Source organism: Anolis carolinensis, chromosome 3, assembly GCF_035594765.1.
Source record: "Anolis carolinensis isolate JA03-04 chromosome 3, rAnoCar3.1.pri, whole genome shotgun sequence".
Classification (NCBI taxonomy): Eukaryota; Metazoa; Chordata; class Lepidosauria; order Squamata; family Dactyloidae; genus Anolis; species Anolis carolinensis.
The window spans coordinates 85,746,242-85,766,731 of record NC_085843.1 but is presented as its reverse complement, the minus strand read 5'-3'; the positions used below and the strand labels follow the sequence as shown (position 1 = coordinate 85,766,731).

Genomic DNA, 20,490 nt, shown 5'->3' with positions numbered 1-20,490 from the left:
AATATACAAAAACTTTTGTTTCGTACACAAAATTGCTAAAAACATTGTGCATAAAACTACTGTTGGTCTATGTATATAAGGTATATATGACACAGAAATGAATATCATGCTTCGACTTCAGTCCCATTTGCAAAATATTTTTGTAATTATGGTAATTGGTTGCTGTTGTCTTTTTTCTCGTATGTTTAATTGTGTTTTATATGGATTGTTATATTTTACGATGCTCTTATTTTATTTTAATTGTGGTTTTGTTTTAATGGATTGTTTGCTTTTATGCCTGTTGGACTTTCTGTCCTATACGTAAGCCGCCCCAAGTCCCTTTGGGGAAAATGGTGGTGGGGTATAAGAATAAAGTTGTTGTTGTTGTTAATGGTGTTATTATTATTATTATCATTATCATTATTATATCTCATTAAATATATATACAAGTATTACAACATTAAAAAGTTAAAAACGGAACACTTCTGGTTCCAAACATTTTGGATAAGGGAAACTCAACCTGTGCACACATTCCCAAACCTGCCAAATATCATTCTCAACTGTGACCTTATTATAAAAGAATGCTTCAGCAGTTAGCGCTCAGTGACTCACCTGCAGAGCCCGCTGTTCTCGACTCAGCTGGGTAGAATCTGCATACAGTTCAGTTGTAACACACTTGAATCGGTCACCTACGTAACCGGCAGAGTTTGCAATTCTCTTTGCCACTTTGGATGGCTTAGGTTTCACAAGTTTGCCATCGTTAGATTCTGTGACCTCAGTCCCCTCTTTGGCATATGTCTGACTGACTTCAATGCTCGGCTGTGCACTTCCAATACAAAGTGGTTTATTGTCATCTGGCATTTTGCAAAAAGGCATAGCCGGGCCATCATTCCCATGAGCAGGCTCCAAGAACACAGAGGAAGGGGGCACCATCACTCTCTCTCTATTCTGGCTTATTGGCATATCCTCTTTCCTTAAGTTGAACATTGCTGGGTGTGGACTCTGGGCTTGCTTAAAGTTGTAAATTTCATGAAAATTATTTCTCCCACATTCTTCTCTGGTTACAATAAAATCTCTGGGCTGAAGGGCTTGCTCTACCTTGTGCTTTATGGGCTCGCTTGTTTGATTGCTACTCTCAGCTGGAAAACTGGGTTTTATCATGTTGGTTTCACCTTTCACATCCTGCTCATCTCTCAGTTCTGCAAACGTGTGCTTGTTGTCACTTTTGGCAGTATTCTTACTATGACCTGAAATCTGTTGTGGTTTTGAATTTCTGTCTGTAGCTGGTACTTCAAATTGCAGCTTAGTGCTGGTTTCCAGCACCTCTGGCATTCTGTTTCTTAGAATAGGATCCTCATAACGAAGCCTTTCATGTGATCTAGATCTTCTTTCCGATTTTTCATCTTTCAGCTCCAAAGCTGTGTGTGGTAACAGCATTGGGTGTACCATCCCCATACCTAATGCATCCTGATAGGTCATAAACTCACCTCTGCTGGTTGGCAGGCTGTATGGAATTGTAGGTTTGGGGGCCAAATGCCCAGGGAAAAGGCTGCCATTTGGTAAGAGAATGGGATGAGGATACACGGGTGCTTTTCCATGCAGAGACAATGGGCCTATAGCTAAACCTTCTGGAACAGGATATGGGAGATAGCTCCTCTGGTAGGGCAATGGTGGAGACCGGAATGCATCATTAGGAGGAAAAAATATGGAGGTTGGTGTAAGAGTGCTCTCGTTTGCTTTGTAGATAGGTTCTTGATTATTGCATTTAGCTGCCTTATTACTGTGCTTGGAAGATGGTGTTGCTAAAGGCTGCCCTACATGTTGTATGACAGATGCAGTGGTCTCGGCAGAACTGCTCGTCTTAGGACAATCCACATTGGCATTTGGAGCTGGAGAAGCAGATGCTGGTCGACCCCCGCTTGATACAGACCCTGAAACGTTACTGACAACTGCTTCTGTACCTCCCATCCTGGGACACGAAGAGCTCCGCTGTTGTGGCGTCACCCAGTCCAATGCTTTGTTTTTCAATGGCATGTTTTTTGCACTGTTGTCTTCACTAGGAGCTGGGCCAGGAACCACCCAGGAGGAAGGTGCAGTGCTAATTATTTCAGGTCTATAGACAGGACAGCAATTTCCAGGAGAAATTGTTTCTTTTGGAAGATCACTTCCAGGTAAAACCAGTCCACTTCCAGCCCTGCTATGAACTAACACAGTCGGTGTCATTTTCTTAAGGTGATCCAATTTGGCTGTCTCTGCATCCACAACTTTAGATGACAAATCCAGCGGCTTGTCTATAGTATCTTTGGTAACAGTTTGTTGTTTTTCTAACAGTGGAGGGGATCTGCTCTCCTTCCTGTCATGACCGGTTTTCCTTGCATGCACGGTAGGTTGCTGAGAAATGTCCGTCGTCTCGTGTGTTTTGGGGGCCTTCCCAGTAGAGACCCTTGGAGGAAAGTCACTGCTTACATTCATGTATGGCTTTGGGAGCACAACTGAAGAAGGAGATGTCGAAATTCTGGAGAGGTGTTTATGGAACTCTGAGTAAGCATCTCCAGGCTGTGGCTGCAAATGAACTCTCGGCGAGGGTCGTGGTGAATGGGACAAGAGACCCGCAGGCTCTGCGGGCATACTGCTAGCAGCTGGCTTAGCAGATGGAAGCCGGGGCGGCTTGCTGTTCTGGATATGTGGGTAGGCATGAGAGTCCACGGGGTTTCCAGGACTGACTCCCATCTTCCAAGACAAGCTTTTCTCTGGACAGTGTCCCAAAGGAGGAAGTACAGGGGGGGCGGCTGCTGCGATCCTCAAAGGTGAAGCCAGTGATGATGGAATGTGAGGAGTGACGTAATGAGAAGGTGGCAAGTACAAAAAACGTTCGCCATTGGTACAGACAGGAGAGTAAGCCAGATGCTGCGGCAAGCTGTAGTTGGATTGCTGAGGTAGCAAGGCCTTATACATGTTCAGCGAATACTTATTTGGTGATTCAAGAAAAGGATAAATAGCACCCTCCATGTAAGGACTTACCCAGGGTAACCTTAGGTAACTAGCACCATTGACATTGAGAGGACTTGGTTTGTCGTTTGAGGTTCTGTCCAAGCCTAAGGTTTCCCCGCCAGGTGGAACAGAACTCTTTTGTATTCCAGGTGGTGTTTTGTATATAGCACTGAAGCCATTTGGGGGCTTTCCAGCCACATTTTCAACAGTTTCAGTGGGATTAGTCTTGAACTGTATCTCTGGATTCCTTTCAGGAGCAAATCCAAGGCCAGCAATAGCACTCGCAGCATCCCGGGGCTTGTCTGAGCCAAGTCCACATAAGCTGGGAAAGACAATACCAGGGACTCTGAGTCCTTCCCGCATAAGTCCGGTCCGGTCCATGCTCAGAGCAGCAAGACTGTCAATGCGATGCACGCCTGTTGCATCCACCTCGATAGAATAAGAAAGATGTTACTTTGGCATCTAGTCAAAATACAGCTCAAGGCGAGAAATACATTTTAAAACGACTGGAAACAACAAAAAGTAAACACATTTTTTTCATTATTAGCAAGAGATGTAGGATGATTAAACAGATACATGCAGAGGAAAAGTATAGGCTGCTTTACACTTAAGTATAAAGGGCCTGTCATCTGCCATATTACTTTTTTTTTTTAAAACTAACATTATTCATTTAATTAGCATCTAGAACAAGCATGGTCAAGCTTTGGCCCTCTGGGTGTTTTGGACTTCAACTCCCACAATTCCTAACAGCCTCAAGACTTTTCCTTTTCCCCCACATCCGCTTAAGCTGAAATTTGCTCATACTTGATCTAGAATCTTCCATATCAAGAAAAATATCTATATGTTTTTGCTCTTTAATCCGGTGATTCTCAGCCAGCTCCCAGAATCCCTGACTATTGGCCAAAACTCTGGTTGGGACATATGAGAATCAAATATTTAGAAGATCAAAGTTTGAGAGATACCGCTTTAAGCAGTGGTTTCTTAATAATACAGCCCCACCCTCCATGTCTATGGATTCAACTACCGCAATTAGAAAACATGGGGTTTCTTTAAAATTTCCCAAAAGCATACCTTGATTTTGCCATATACTATAAGGAGCTCCATTTTATGACACCACTGTATATACTGGAACTGGAGCATCCATGGATTTTGGTATCCATGGGGTCACTGTAACCAAACCCTAGTAGATGCCAAAGGCTCACGAGGCAACACACACGCCCATTAAAATAAATAGATTTCAACAATTACATCCTTTGCGACTGCAATTCTTTTATGGTTATGTTCCCAGCAGAAATCTCAGGTGCATACTTGTATATGCCACATACCCATATTTCAAAAATATTGTAAATCAGAGGTAATACTCCTATTACTTCTATTCCACAGCTAATTAGTAATATTTAGACCACAATTCTATGCACATTTCCCTAGTCATAAGTTCCACTGAACTCAGCAGGGCATCTGTCTGAATATGTGTATATAGTTTTACACAATTAGTAACTCCAAAGGCCATCTTCTCCACAGAGGGCCTCAATTACTGCTTTCTCCATTTGTAAATGGAACTGTTTAGAGGACAAAAAAAAAGGCAAGATCATGCCTGTAATAGCACTATTCCTTTGGTCTCCTTTCTACTCAATATGTTGCCTTCTGACTAAAATGAGATAAAGTAAGCTACTCACTCCAGGAATAAATGTAAATGACAGAACAGTGAGAGGCAACTGCACATAGCGGGGCAATTTTCACCCACATCCCACCCCAAACAAGTTATTTAAACATGTTCCTGGAGACGTGAATTTTTTTAAAAATTCAGCTAATTTTCAGCTGATTTTTTCCATTGCAGACCTGGGGATCACAGGGGAGGAAATAATCTGAACTGCCACATTTCAGCAATGGCTGAATGGATTTAGATAGTTGTAAAGAACTTGAAAATGAAGTCTGTAGAGTGTTCTGGGATATCCTAGAACTTGTGGCTGAAAAGGGGATAATGTAAGTCTTACAAGGCTACACTTCCCTCTACCCGCCATTATTACATGAGCAGAAGCCTCACAGACCTTCTAGATTCCCAGAAAAAGAATTCAGGGATTCCTAAACCCAAAACTTGCCAAGACATTCCCAAACCAGGCAAGCCCTACTAGTTCTTGCTCCTCTTAATGAACACTTAGTTCGTATCCTTCCTCCTCCCTATAATAACAATAATAAACTTCATTTCTAGACTGCCCTCTCTCCCCAAAGGGACTCAGGGCAGTTAACATAAATATAAACGGCAAACATTCAATGCCACAGTTTCTTCATAATATCAAAAGTATAAAATGACAATAACATACACATTATAATAAAAATTCCACATTAAAAAAACAATGAATTTAAACATGACAATCAGTAAAAACATTACTGCACAGAGCAAGCATATACCTGGACCAGTTAAAGTGACCAAGTTGCTGAAAATGTTCAGATTCACTTTGACCATAGCTGCTATGGGGTGGCAGTTATGTTAGTCCTCCTCCTCTCCTGTTAGTCCCCCCCTTATCATATAACTCGCTAGAGGAAGTGATCCACACAACCCTACTCCCTGTGACATGATTCAGAACAGGGATAGCCCTGCCAATCGCCACAGCTGAACATCACAGGAAAGCAAGGGAAATCAATGTCAGACACACAGGTAAACCTTGGTAAAATAATGCCTGGAAGATTCTCTACCTTCTTTGCTGTCCCACAGGAGAAGGACTGAGAGCTTCCTTCCATTGTCTAAGGGCCCTTCCACACAGCCCTATATCACAGAATATCAAGGCAGAAAATCTCACATTATTTCAGTGTGGACTCAGATAACACAGTTGAAAGCAGATATTGTGGGATTTTCTGCCTTGATATTCTGGGATATAGGGCTGTGTGGAAGGGCCCTAAATGTTTTTATACTCACATTTCTTCTTCAAAGAAGCTCAATATGGCATGCAAAAGGACCACAGGTTGCCCCCCCCCCCCCTGCTATTAAATGGATAGCAAGAACTCACACCCCTGTTCTATCAAGGCTATACGCTCTCAGCCACTGAATTCATAGCTTTGGCAGAGATAACTGTAACATACCATGCAATATTGTACTGTACTGCACTCAAAGGCTTATTCTAGAAATAAATAAAGCAGGAAAGGTTGGACCAGGATACTTTGTTCTGGCACAAAAGAATGCCCTTCACATAACACTGAAGTAGCAGCAATCAAGGATTGTATTAGTCCTAATAATATCTAAACATTCTTATAACTACTTGGAAATGAAAGTACAGTAACGAAAGCTGAGTGGAAAAACAAACTAAACTGTTTCTTACCACACTATGGTTCAGGTGATTTTCTTCTCTTAATTCCAGCCTGTTTTTTGAAACATCTCCATCATTAACTGGGATTTTCCTATTTTTTTAAAGAAAGATACACAAAAAAGTAAAGACATAAATACTTCCCTGCAAAGTTCTGACTGAACTGTTTTTATTAGTACAACCTAGCTGATAAATGTGATGGCTCTAATCCAGTTGGTGTCTGACGGCCCTTCCAGACAGGTCCTATACATCCCAGGATCTGATCCCAGGTTTTCTGTTTATCCCAGATTATCTAGCAGTGTGGACTCATATAATCCAGTTTAAAGCAGAAAACCTGGGATTAGATTCTGTGGTATGAAGCCTGACTGGAAGGGCCCAGAGACACAGATAAGTTATCTTACTCATATGGCTGTACTTTTTAGGCTGCTGCACAACTGATGTATTTGTGGTTGCATATGCAGAGGTTTGCAAGTGCAATCATTTCACACATATTTGCACATTCCTAGATATTCACTGTGGCCATCAATGTAATTCACTAGTTTCACTAAGATTGCAGAAGTGATCTTTGAGCAGTTTGACAATAAACAAATGCAGTGAGAGATGTAGTATCAATTGTACAATATCAGAAGAGTGGTGTAGTGCTATGTTGCTAGTGAACACAGATTTACACTACACAAGCTCAATGTAGGATTGCTGCTCTTACATCCAGTATGTTAGGATATTTCAGAATTCCATTGCAAACATTTCCTCATAACTAATATTAGCACAATTGTTTCTTCACTAGAAGGACAAAGAGAAACTATACAGGAAAAGAAAGTTATGTAGTATTTCACATTCATATATATCCTTAATACACTCTAAAAATGTAGGAAGACGATTAACACATACTTCTAATATCATACACATGTCAACCGCTCAGTGCTGAAGAGGGAGCCACACATCTGTGGCTTAGTTGCGTTGCAGCTCTGGGACTTGTTATCACAGAAAACACCGCTAAAGAATGCACCTTTGTGCCAACTTCCAAATCCCAGGGACACAAATGCTGACATGCAGCAGAAGGGAAGTTTCATCATTACCCAGAAGGGCAAGCTCCACTCCTATTATATTTAAAGTGGCACTATCAACTTTCAAGATGAAAGCATCTCCCACACTGCTGTCCAGCTTTTACATTTTATTGTTCCAACTACCTGCTAAATGCAACTGAATAAAACAGAAAGATGTCATCCTGCTCATATGCATGTCCTTTTTTTGCAATGGATAATAAAATGCAATAGAAGTCTCCCCTCCCCTTCCACTCCACTCCCTCGATCATCTCAAATCTGTTTTCTTTCTATGAAGTTTCTCATAGAGATGACCAGAGGAAGGCATTACTTTCTTGATTGTGCCTTCAAAAGACCACAACAGTGAACAAAAGGATTTAGACACATCTACGGTAAGTCTTTTGCGATTTGGTCATTAATGCAAAGAAGTAATGTCTCATTAACAGTACTTAATGAAATAATCTTTTATACAACTGAATGATAGATCTGACATTGTCAGGAAACTTGGTACAAGTATATGTCAGTTAACAAAATAGACGTGTTCCTTGGTTTGACCTTAACAGAAACTTTACTACAGGAAGCAAAAATAACTTAGAAAGAATGGGGATAGGTTCCTGACCCACAAAAAGAGGAGCAGTTCAACATATTTTATTAGAGGAAAAGAACAATATGAAATGAAACAACTAGATAAAGCAACATTTAGTGTTGGAAATAGTAACTTTCTTCACACTTCCACTAATTATTTGTTTTGTATATAATTCAGATTGCTTACTGTACTGTATATGTGTGTATTGGTATACAGTTTTCCTTAACTCTATGTAAGTGGTTCTCAACCTGTGGGTCCCAAGATGTTTTGGCCTTCAATTCGCAGAAGTCCAAAAAGCTGGTAAACTAGTTGGGACTTCCAGGAGTTGTAGGCCAAAACACTTGGGGACCCACAGGTTGAGAACCGCTGCTCTATGTTGTGGGAGGGGCTGTGGACCACATGATCAGATCTGGGATTGTGCAGAACTCAGACTCCATTTTAGAAATAGTATCCTTTCAGACGCCAGTAGAAAGAGTATGCTTGCAGAAGCCATTAGACTTTCAATGTAGAAACAGTATGCCTTAGAAGTCTTTAGAGAACAGAGACTCTATTAGACTCTCAGATATTTACCTCCAAGGAAAAGGTTGACTCAAGCAAGTTTTTAACTCTTCTCAGGGAGATTCCTGATTTTCCCAACATGGTGGTGAATGCCATTTCCCAAAAGGTTTTGGCATCATTTTTCCAAAAGGTTATGATTTCTAACAAGGTCATGCATTTCCAAAGATCATAATTTCTCCAAAATTTAGAATTGTCTAGAGGCCATCTGAAATGCATCCAGGGATGATTTTCTTTTCTTTCTCTAGCCTCCACTTTGCTTATGATTTCCTTAAGATCTATGCTTTTTAACACTTCGGGGTAGCTGGTGAAACAGGCCTAACTGTGCTCCCCTTTTCTCTCTGTTTTGCTTGTCAGACATGTTCAGTAAGGGATTTGAAAGGTAGCAAGCTGCTACTTATCCTGACTCTTCTAGGCAGGAACATGCAGCTATGGTAGGAAGAACTAAAGCTTGCTCACTTTGTTTATTCCAGATACAGTACACTGGTACAAATTAACAGTGAAGCCTTATGTTTATCCAGCCTTCTGTCACCATCCGCCCATTGCAGATGCTGTTAAAACACCTTCTAGATGGACAGAGAACAACGATAAAAAGTGGAGCTAAGTACACATAAAAAGGCTTTGTAAAAAGGAGCTTCTTTGTCAACGGCTTTGTTCACTGAGGTTTGCCTCTACGTAATTGTAGAGTCTCACTAAATTGAATAAGGCATAAACTAACAACTAACTTGACCTGTTGATTTCAGTGGAAGCTAACCATGACTAAGGCCGAATTGTCACATCTATCCTAGTAGAACGTTATTACAAATTTTAAGTGCTGGGCAAAGTATTTCTCTTACTTTGCAGATCATACCATGTGAAAACTTACACTAATTCAAAAGGGACATGATGCCAGGTTTTAGTATTGTATTTGTCACAAATATAATGAACTACAGTGGCAATGTACGTGCATATGCTTGGTAATATGTTCCACCAAGATCAGAAAGACTTGCATACATACATTTAGATCAGAGTTGCATACATACATTTGTGTACATCCACAAAAGAGAGAGAGAAACAGGTGGTTTCTGGGAGGTAAATTTTTGAAATAGCTGATCTCTATGCAAAAAGGTGAGAATTTTACTACAGCAAAAGGAAAGCAATTTAACTCTCCAGAAACAGGCCATGCAGTTTGACTTAAAGCTTAAATATTTACCTGTCTTCATTAATGCCACACATGCGGACCCTCTCATTGCTCATCCAACTATGAACGTTGCCATACAGGGGGGTTGCGGAAAGCATGACGTCACCTTAAAACAGCAGCCTTCCTTCACAAGTATTTAAAATCTGTTTGAAAACAAGAAAAAAGGGAATTGAGAAGACTAGCTTAGGAGGAAGTGGAAAGATCACAAGAAAAATCATGAGCCCCCTCCTTTGATAATTAATAAGGAACACAAGATTGATATGGGGCTTGAGATACTGAGTTAAAACACAGACCGAGAGCGCTGATAGGTCAGATAACATGGGGCCTTTTCTCCAGCACACTTCCTGAAAATAGTCTTATCCCATGCAATGGAAAGATCAACTGTTACTCAATTTCAACCTTTACTTGCACTGAGTTTCATTAGAAATGGAACAATTATGTATCCGTGATCAAGAGTCCTTTGTCTTGTACTCAGGTAACTGACACTTCCTGGACTTTCCAGCAAAATACACCTTAGCAATGTCTTTAAAGTTTGGAGTGATGTGTTGGACCCTATTAACATGGTATGAACTTATAACACTATTCAGCTGTTGATAAGAACTTCATGCAGGACTTTGGTGTAAGATCTCCAACTGAACTAAACACAACATGTCATAATTGGTGTACCCTTTATAGAAGGCTTGGACAAAGTAAGATCTCGAGGGACCATTTTCTGACCCTCAAAGCTTCCAGATTTCCTAGACAATGCTCTTTCTACACAATCACCCTGAAAAGGCCTGTTCCATGAGTCTTTTCAGTAAGATACTGATGTCTAACATCCAATCCTTACCCACTCAATTTCTCCAACCAAGAAGGCCTTCTAGACACTTCTGGGAGGGCGTGGCCTTTTATAGCCCATGTGAACCCCAGAAAAAACTGAGCCCTGGACCCTCTGCAGTTGCCCACCACAATTGACAGTACTGCTGTAACACATTTATCTACACAATTTACAGTTAATATGATTTGATGATTACTCACAAATGATTGATGCATACAATAACATTTTTGAAGTCAAAAATATATTGAGGAAAAACACAGGAGCATAAGTTCATCTAAAAGCAATGTACAGTACTTTGCCATCCTAATGATTTCAGAGGACACGATAATCTTTACTGAATGAAGAAATACCAAACTTCCTTTGCATATCTCAAGATTTTTTCTTTAAGACTTTATGAGGAGAAAATATATTGCTTCCTCTGTGATTACAATCGGCCCTCCACGTTTGCCAGGTTTACGTTTGTGTATTTGATTATTCATAGATTTGATTAGAATGTTTTTTCTAGGAATCTCATAGTGTGTCGCTGGAGGACATAAGAGATCCCTAGAGATAATACTTCGCTAGAAATCGCAATGTCCTCCAGTGTAATTCTATGTTCAACGTCTGGCAGAGGGTTGAGTCGAAGGACTTAGACATTCCTAGAGAAATGTTCCCTCAGGTTTAAAAAGGTGATATTTTTATTCCCATTTTTTCCATTTTCGCAGGATTCCAGTGCCCCTAACCCCAGAAAATGCAGAAAACTGTACTGACCACCATGAAGTTTCTTTCCCCTCATGCAAGAAAACATATCACTGTAAGTACCAACTACAAATGAGTAGCATTATTCAGAAATCAATGGAAACCAGCATTAAGGTCCTGCAAACAGAGTGAACTCCAAAACAGCTACAATCTCATTGGGTCACACCCCTTGTAAAATGTGCAAATATATGTCACTGGTCTCTGAAGATATACATCCGTAACCAAATATGAAATCACAGTGTACCCTGGGGCCTGAGAATGAAAAGATTCGGTCCATAGAAAGAGAAAGGGCACATCTATACTTTCATTTATTTACAGCATTTATATTCCACCCTTCTCACCCCAAAGGTGACTCAGGGCAGATCACAGAACATATATACAGCAAACATTCAATGCCGTTATACAGACTATACAGAAAACAGATAGAAGTATACAGGGTCATGTCCCATCTTTCAGCATCCTGGAGGTTCACACTGACCATATAGCTCAGTGTGAAACTGGCAGAGAAGAAAGCAATTTCACTGTGCAGATGATTACATGTGAAATCCTGGAACTAGTTTGAAGTCTGTATGATACATTAGAGGCTGGCTTTGAACCAGTTCCAGGCTCCTCAGAATCCGTGGTTTCATGGCAGTGAAAGAACTGGGATTTTTTCCAAACTCTCTCCGCAATACACATTTGAGGATCGGCATGCTCATCCCTTCATTGGTTTCACCATGAAATTGGTTTATACTTAAGTCAGCTGATGCACATTAATTTCATCTGACATTTGTGACGTGATTCATCAAAACCAGTGGTGCACAACCTGCGGCGCTCCAGGTGTTTGTGATTCCAACTCCCAGAAGCTTAGCCAACTTGTCCAATGGTCAGGAATACTGGGAGCTGAAGTCCAAAACACCTGGAGCGCCTCAGGTTGTGAACCAGGGATCTAAATACTGTGCTGTCAAGCTGCCTCCCAACTTCTCTTTGTGGCCAGCGTAGATGTGCCTAGAAGAGAGAAAGAGAGAGAAATCTCTCCCAATATATTCATTTTAAGGAAAACAGGAAAACGAGGTGCCCATTCACATTTCCTGAAGGAGACCTTCCAAAGGCCCCAGGCTTCTCCAAGAAAAAAAACAAAACTTGGAAGCGCTCTAGACGCCTGGAATGCCATTGGAAAACAAGAGGTTCTAATTTTAAACCCAGCAGCCACAATTTTGTTTTCCTGGAGACGGAGTCCGCATCCCAGCCCAGAAAGGGGTTAAAAATAGTAAGTAGGTTGGTAATCTTGCTCTCCTCCCTGGCTGGCCCCAGCCTTCCCCCCTCCCACCCCCATTTGATTAAGTAACCAAACCCTGGTGGCTTTTACCACTGGAGCTGCTGTTGTTCCTGCGCTGCCGCTCTGAGTGCTTTCAGTAATTCAATGACGCCTGCTCACTCCAGGGAAAGAAATCATTAGCGGGCTCACTGGAGAAGCATTAGCAGTCCGAAAGGATCTGCGCTGCGTGCAATGGGAGTGGAGGGGGATGCTGGGGGGGCAGGTGAAAGGCAGGCCGGATTTTCGCATCCAGCCCCAGAAGGGCCTCCTCGCCGGCCTTTTTTATTCCCTCCCGAACAAGCCCATCTCCACCCGCATTAAATTCTAGTTTGCTGCATGAGTGAAGTGTCAGGACAAGCTGCGTTTTATTAACACGATTATCGCGGCGCATGATTTATTCCAGGGCTGGATTTTAATTGCTCTTTGGAGGTTCAGTCGTTTCTTTTGACTGAGCTTCAGCCTGCATCCCGCTGTTAAATGCCGGGTTAATAAGTAGGGGGAGCCTTTAATGCACACAGGATACCCCCTTCAACCCTTCCTCTCGCCAAAAAAAATAAATAAAAGGAGAAGGAGTGATAGAGAGGGAAGCACACAGCACACGCCAAACACAGAACCCCTCGAGAAAGGCAAGGACCTGAGGTTTCTTGTTGTTTTTGGTGCTGCCAGGCCTCAATGCCAGGCCTCAATGCTATGGAATCATGGGACTCTGCATTTTACAAAGACTTTGGCTTTCTCAGGCCAAGAGTGCACCAAACTACAACTCCTACCATTACGTAGCATTGAACCATAGCTCTTAAAGTGGAGCCAAACTGGCTTAATTCTACAGTGTAAATTCATTCTAACATCACTTTTCACACTCTCACTTGTAAACATAGGAATCTCTGAAAATGCCATCAGAGGGTACATATAGTTGAGTTGAAGTCAAGCAGCTTTTCACATTCTAGCGATATTTGGGCCCCATCTATACTGATCATTTAACGCAGCTTAAAGCTAGCTTCAAACTGTGGCAGCCAGACAATAAAAGTGGGGAATTGGGCGTGTTTTTCCACCTTCCTCCCACAGCAATGCGTATGTGTGGGTTGCTAGAGCACTTGCCCCTTTGGGTTGCTGTGTTTTCCGGCTGTACGGTCATGTGCCAGAAGCATTCTTTCCTGATGTTTCACCTGCATCTATGACAGGCATCCTCAGAGGTTGTGAGGTATGTTGTAAACTAAGCAAATGGGGTTTATACATCTGTGGAATGTTCAGGGTGGGAGAAAAAAACTCCTGTCTGTTTGAGGCAGGTTTCAATTGGCCACCTTGATTAGCACTGAATACCCTTTCAGCTTAAAGGTCTGGCTGCTCCACAGATATATAAACCCCACTTGCTTAGTTTCCAACAAACCTCACAACCTCTGAGGATGCCTGCCATAGATGCAAGTGAATTGTCAGGAAAGAATGCTTCTGGAACATGGCCATAAAGCCCAGAAAACACAGCAACCCAATAATTCGGCAACAGTTGCCCCTTTGCTGGTCTCACTTTGCAATGTGGTTTACACCTAGGTGCAGTGATGCGAACTACTATTTTGAAACTTCCCCAAGTTTGTTTATCTGTTTAAAATGTTTAACGTGTATACTTGTGCTGTCAAGCTGCCTTCAAACTGCATTAAGTGGTCAGTGCAGATATGCCCCTAGTTAAGGAATAGGGAGGGATCTCAGGTTGTACCTTACACAAGGCTTCTGGAGATACACCTACACACTGTAGAATGAATGCAGTTTGGTTCCACTACAACGGTTATGCCTCAAGGCAATAGAATCATGGGAATTATAGTTTAACCTTCACTTTGGCAGAGAAGGTTAAAGGCCTTGTAAAACCACAGCTTGTATGTTTCCATAGCATTGAACCCTGACAGTTCAAAGGGTATCAAACTGCACTAATTCCACCATGAAGAGAACGCAGAAATAACTTCTTACAGGACCCCAACAAGAAATGGCACAGCTGTCTCCTCCTTGCAGGTCATACTCATGAAGTAGGCCCAAAGTGCTTAGAGAAACAGAAAAGACATCCTTCACCGCCACCTTGTCTTCCTTCCCTTCAACCCACTCCCAGCCTGCCCTCTCACCACCATAGAAGCTAAGAGGAAATATGACACTATCATTCTAAAGGAGTTCTTCCGCTGGGAAGTCGGGCTTTGCTGAGAAGATTTACTGTTTTCCAGATGCTGGGCTCATAATGTTTTCGTGGCCAGGAGAATGATTTAGAGTGTTACATACGGTTCGGAGCCGCCCAGCAGTGAATGGCATGGACACAAAGGCCACCGCGATAGGACGCCACATGGGAGGCCACTCTCCCCCTTTTCTTTCCCTCCCTCCTTCCTTCTTTCCCTCCCTCTTTTAAAAAGCAGTGAAGAACTGCACTCGTGAATCTCTCTACTGGAAAATGTCTCCGCGCCCATCAGCTCAGAGTTCAGTCTACAGGAAGGCTACAATCCCACTGCACGTCTATGGGGGGGGGTCCTTCCTGGCCTCCCACTGGGCCTATGCAAGGAAAGCCACGTTCTGAATTTAAAGGTCAGCTGCTGCTGAAACCTAAAGGTCAAAGGCAGGCCTAGAGTCCATACCAGACGTGGGCAAACTTGGGCCGGTCCTCCAGGTGTTTTGGACCAACTCCCAGCATTCCTCACAGCCTCAGGCCCCTTCTCCCCCCCCCCCCCCAGCCACTTAAGCGGCTGAGGGGGGGAAAGAAGGGGCCTGAGGCTGTGAGGAATGGTGGGAGTTGAAGTCCAAAACACCTGGAGGGTCCAAGTTTGTCCATGCCTGATCTACATGATATAAACAATCATATTTTTAAAGATATAAATGAAAGCTTTTCATGAGGTAGGCTGTGTCCCTAGACATTTTATTACAATTTATGTACAAAATATGTCCATATCTCTTATGAGGGGTCGGTTTTACCTCTGGTTTGCTACTAAAACCGAACTGCAGTGTTGCGAAATGATTCATGTCTAAATATGTCACCAACATGAAATGTTTGGAGAGCTCTGACCTCAGGTGTTTATGAAACAGGAATGAATTTCCTGTTTAGACTTTGTTCCTATTCCCAAGGTATTTTTATTATGTCCGCATATGCAAATAGAGATGTTAGGAAATCCAAAATGCTTAACATTGCAACCACTTTGGATAAGGGATACTCAACTTGTATAAATCACCATCTGGTATAGATCTAGGAGGGACCTTAATACATATTTATTTATACCCCACCACCATCTCACGGAACCACTCCAAGGGCTGCCCATAAATAACAATAGGTAAGTATATACACAGTGACATAAGTATAAAAACAACAACACACATAAAATCCCAATAAAATGGTAATAATTATTAAAAGTATAATATTTCCTAAAACACAGTAGAACCTGCAAATAATGCTGGCTATCTGCAGTAACAAATCAAAGTGCAAAGTGCTGACCATAGATTACACAGGATCAAAGGCCTGTCTAAAGAGCTGTGTTTTTAAATTCACCTGAAAGGCTTGAAGGGTGAGGGATAATCTTTTTTTTTTAAGGGAGGGAATTCCAGAGCCTGGGAGCCACTACTGAAAAGCCCCCCCCCCCACCTCGTCCCCACCAACCATACTTGAGATGGTGGTGGATTCAAGAGAAGGGCCTCCCCAACAGATCATAATGCCCTTGCTGGTTCATAGAAGGAGATGCGGTCTCGAAGATAGGTTTAACCCGAAGCATGGAGGGCTTTGCACTTTGAATTGGGCCCGGAAACTTGTTGGAAGCCAGTGGAGCTGCTTTAAAATGGGTGTTGTGTGCTCCCTAAAGTTCACCCTGGTTAGTAAACTGGCTGCCAATCTTTGCACTAACTACAGTTTCTGTACTGCCTTCAAAGGCAGCCCCATGTAAAGTGCATTACAGTAGTCCATTCTGGATATAACTAAGGACCACCATGGCCAAGTCAGGCTTCTCGGGGTATGATCACAGCTGGAGCACATGTTTTAACTGTGCAAAGGCCTTCCCAGCCACCACCGACACCTGAGCATTAAGCATCAGCGCTGAATCCAAGAGGACTCCCAGACTGCGGACCTGTGTCCTCAGGGAATGTGTAACCCTATCGAGCACAGGTTGCCACCCTACACCCCAATCGGCCTCATATCTGACCAGGAGGACCTCAGCCATGTCTGGATTAAGCTTCAGCTTGTTGGCCCTCATCCAGTCCATCACAGTGGCCAGGAACTGGTTGAGGATCTGGCAAACCCCCTTGGAATTAGGTGGAAAAGAGTAGTAAAGTGGACCTTACATTCACAGAGTAAAGAAACTTGAATATATAGTGGTGGTGGTGGTTAGTTTAGATAGCAGGCCCAATTCCAACAGACTGCAGCATATGCCATCAAAATGCCGGATTTTTAGAGGCCCAGTGGGAAATACTTAAAAATGAAGGGGACAGGCCTGAACCTAGCAATGGGGATTGGAACCGCTTGCCCAAGTTTGAATTGAAAAGCAACCCCTTGGGCCTTTTAACATGGCTGATCAATGCCTCAAAGACAGATCTAATACACACCTTCTTAATCGAGAGGCCTTCGGCTGTTAGGAATGGTGGGAGTTGAAGTTCAAAACACCTGGAGGGCCCAAGTTTGCCCATGCCTGTTCTAGAATGAATGCTGTTTGATACCACTAACAGCCCTGGCCCATCGCTATGGAGCCCTGGGAGTTGCAGTTCTGCAAGGTACCAACACTCAGGTACAGAAGGCGAAAAACCTTGTAAAAAAAACAACAACAAATGCCAGAACCCTATCGTATAAAACCGCGGCATTTAAGGCAACCCATTCTCCACGTAGATGCCCCCTTTGGTGGATCCCTTCTCCCCCCCCCCCCCCCCCACCACCACCACTCAACCTGCATGCTGGCGCCTCAAGGGTTAAAAGTCTGTTGCTGGTTGCAATGAAATTACTGCTGGCAGTGGCGCCGTTGTTTGTTCAACAGGCCTCCACTTTTTAAACAGTTCACAAAAAGTTCATCAGGGCGGCGGCGATTATAAATAACGTATGCATGCGTCCCGCTGGAAAGAAAGAAAGGCAGAAAACAAGCACGACCCTGAGTGAGGAGGAGAAACCTGGCTGGCGTCTGGCCCCGCCAGGCCGGGCTCTCTCTCTCTCGCTCTCTCACTCACTCTCTCTCTGGCGGCGCCTTCGTTGCACAAGCCCCGAAAACCGGCTCGGTCACCCCGCCCACCCAGCTTCCCAGAAAGGCCTCCGAAAGGGCTGATCCTCGCCTCTGGCCTTGTGTCCCGGCGCCCATCCCCAAGGGCATTGGCCACGGGGCTCCGAAGATTACAGCCCTTTGTCTGCAAAACCCTTTTCCAGATGCGAGCCCCCCCCCCCCCCCAACCTTTCCAGGCTTTGAGGCATATAACAACAAACGGATCTACACTGTAGCACTCATAAACTTTGAGGCCTGCTTGAACTGCATTGGCTCATTGGCAAGGGAAATCATGGGAGTTGCAGTTTTACCAAGGTCTCTAGGCATCACTAACAGAGTATGGGTGCCTCACCAAACCAACTCCAAGGGTTCCATAGCCATTAAGCCAGGCATGGGCAAACTTGGGCCCTCCAGGTGTTTTGGACTTCATCGCCCACCATTCCTCACAGCCTCAGGCCCTTGCCTTTCCCCCCTCACCCGCAATAAGCCATAGCAGTTAAAGTGGTATCAAACTTCTAAAGTGTTTGTTTTGTTTTCAAGAAGGGAGGACTGCCTTCTCTCTCTCTGATTGGATTTACACTGTTGAATTTAGGTAGTTTTTTCATCAGTTTGCCTGCCTTGGTGCAATGCTATGGATTTGCAGTTTTGGCGAGATACTAGCACTCTAGACCTAACAACTCCCAGAATTCCATAGCATTGAGCCAAAGCAGTGAAGTGATGCCAAACAACATTAATTCTACAGTACTGACCAGGTGTGGCAGTAAATAAAACAAGGGAATTCCAGAAATGAAACCATCAGGGCCAGCTAACACCTCCCAATAAAGGATTCCCCCAGGCAGGAAGCAGCTAGGCCTTGGAGCTGAAAGGCTATCCAATGCTAATCAAGATTAATTGCAACATTCACACTTGCCTCCAACAGACAATAGTTCTTTCTCTCACCCTGGATCTTCCAGATATATAAACCTCACTCGTCTAGTTTCCAACAGATTTCACATCTCTGGGCAAAACGTCAGGAGAGAATGCTTCTGGGACATGGCCATACAGGCCGGAAAACTCATAGCAACCCAGGACCCTTCCACAAAGCTGAATAAAATCCCACATTATCTGCTTTGAACTGGAATATATGGCAGTGAGGATTCAGAAAACCCAGTTCAAGGCAGATGTGGGGGTTTCTGCCTTGATATTCTGGGTTATATGGCTGTGTGGAAGGGCCCCCAGTGATTCCGATCATGAAAGCCTAGACAACACAAAGTCTGGGCGCATGGAAAAAATCAGAAAGTAAAACTGTCTCGGCTACTTATGTGGACAGATTGTAGTGTTCTGGGTATGGGATGCTCAACCTGTACAATAGGGGGGCGGGGGTTAAGAAGTGGGGAATAACAATGGAAGACCGACTGGGCCTACATGAAAAGTATATATTTTCGATGTGGGCCTTCCTGACGAAGGAAAGGCGAGAGCCTCCGAGTCCTTGTGCTTGGGCCTCCCCCTCGACACAAACACGCGGGAAAAGGGGGAGTATGGAAGCTTCTCTGCCCCTCCCCCGCTTTCCAAGCCCCTGGGTCTGGCTGCGCGAAGAGGGGCTGCAAAAGCCGGGCTCGGATCGCAAAGAGGCCACGGGATTTCCTTTCCCGGAGGTGCCTGGCTGACAAAGCCGTCAAGCTCGGGCTCCTCTCTCAGGAAGGAAAGAGAGCAGAGAGAGAAAGCAGCACGGCGGGGTTTCGCTGCGAAAGGAGGGAGGAAAGCGGAGGAGGGAGGCCGAGAGGGAGGGAGGAAAGCGGCTGCGTGCAAAAATAAAGACAAGCAAGGCGCTTGCAAGCGGCAACCTGCTCCGCCGCGTCTGCTGCGAGCACCTCCCCTCCTCCCTCCCTCCCTCCCTCCGCAGCCAGGCCTCTCGGGTTTCAGGGCAGGCTGCAAGGAAGCCTCCCCGGCTCTCGGCCTGTCTGGCTGAACACCCAGTTCCGGGCCCCGCTTGAGCCGGGCGACACGAAAGGGCCATTGGAGCCGCCCCTCTTCCCCCGACTTTTGGCACAAAGTTTTTCTCGCACTTTCTTACAAACGAGACCAGCGTGGTGCCCGCGGGGGCCTGAGAAAGGAAGGGATGGGGCGAAGTCAGAGAAGCCTCCTGAGGGGGGGAGAGAGAAGGGGGAGGTCAGGGGAAGCCATCCGCCGCCTCAGCGCCTCGTCTTTCTCTCGCTATTGCAAAGACGCCCTTGGATGAGGCTCCGGAGCGCAGAGAAAAGGTGAAAGGAAAAGGGGAGGCGGGGGAAGGAAGCGCAAGCAGCCAAGAAAGAGAGAGATTGAGAGAGAAAAACGGGCTGCGAGCAAGCGAGCGCACACGAGTGAGTTCCCTCTTGGCGCCTTTCCTCTTTCCACCTCCGGCTCCTTTCGGGCGCCTCGCCAGTTTCCACTGCATCAACCACAGCGCCGCCGTGTCAAGCTACAAAGTACGGGAGCAAGTGGCGCGGAGCGGAGCAGGCCGCCAATAAACCACCGAAGGATGGGCAGAGAGGGAGGGAGGGAGGCTTTGCCTTTCTCCTCTCCCGACCTCTGCCAACCTTCCCCTGTTCCAGAACATGCCAGGAAAGGTGGGGAGGCCTCTCTCTCTTTCTGCGAACGCGTTTTGACGAAGGTGCGCGGAGATCAGGCCGCCCACTCGTGACTCACGAGTCGTGAGGAGCCTGGCAGGCTCTCCGTCTGCCCCCCCCCCTCCCTCCCTCCCTCCCTCCCTCCCAGGCGCGAGACGCTTCCCTGCTCCAAACTCTTGCAAAAGTGTCTCCATTGCCTGCATCGGTGAAACGCGAGTCTCGCTTTCATCACAACAAACC

The 20,490-nt window shown here is 44.5% G+C and overlaps 1 protein-coding gene across 8 annotated transcripts in view; it reads right to left on the bottom strand.

The window, feature by feature from the left end:
• Positions 1-20,490, bottom strand: part of bcor (BCL6 corepressor) — a 101,438-nt gene that overhangs the window by 37,815 nt on the left and 43,133 nt on the right. For all 8 annotated transcript variants that reach the window (XM_008107390.3, XM_008107394.3, XM_008107395.3 and 5 more), the window contains exons 2-4: positions 9,643-9,773; positions 6,285-6,363; positions 592-3,399 (exon numbers count right to left, since the gene is read on the bottom strand). In XM_008107390.3, the coding sequence (XP_008105597.1) occupies positions 592-3,399; positions 6,285-6,363; positions 9,643-9,728 (2,973 nt within the window). In that variant the 5' untranslated portion in view covers positions 9,729-9,773. The remainder of the gene's footprint in view (positions 1-591; positions 3,400-6,284; positions 6,364-9,642; positions 9,774-20,490) is intronic.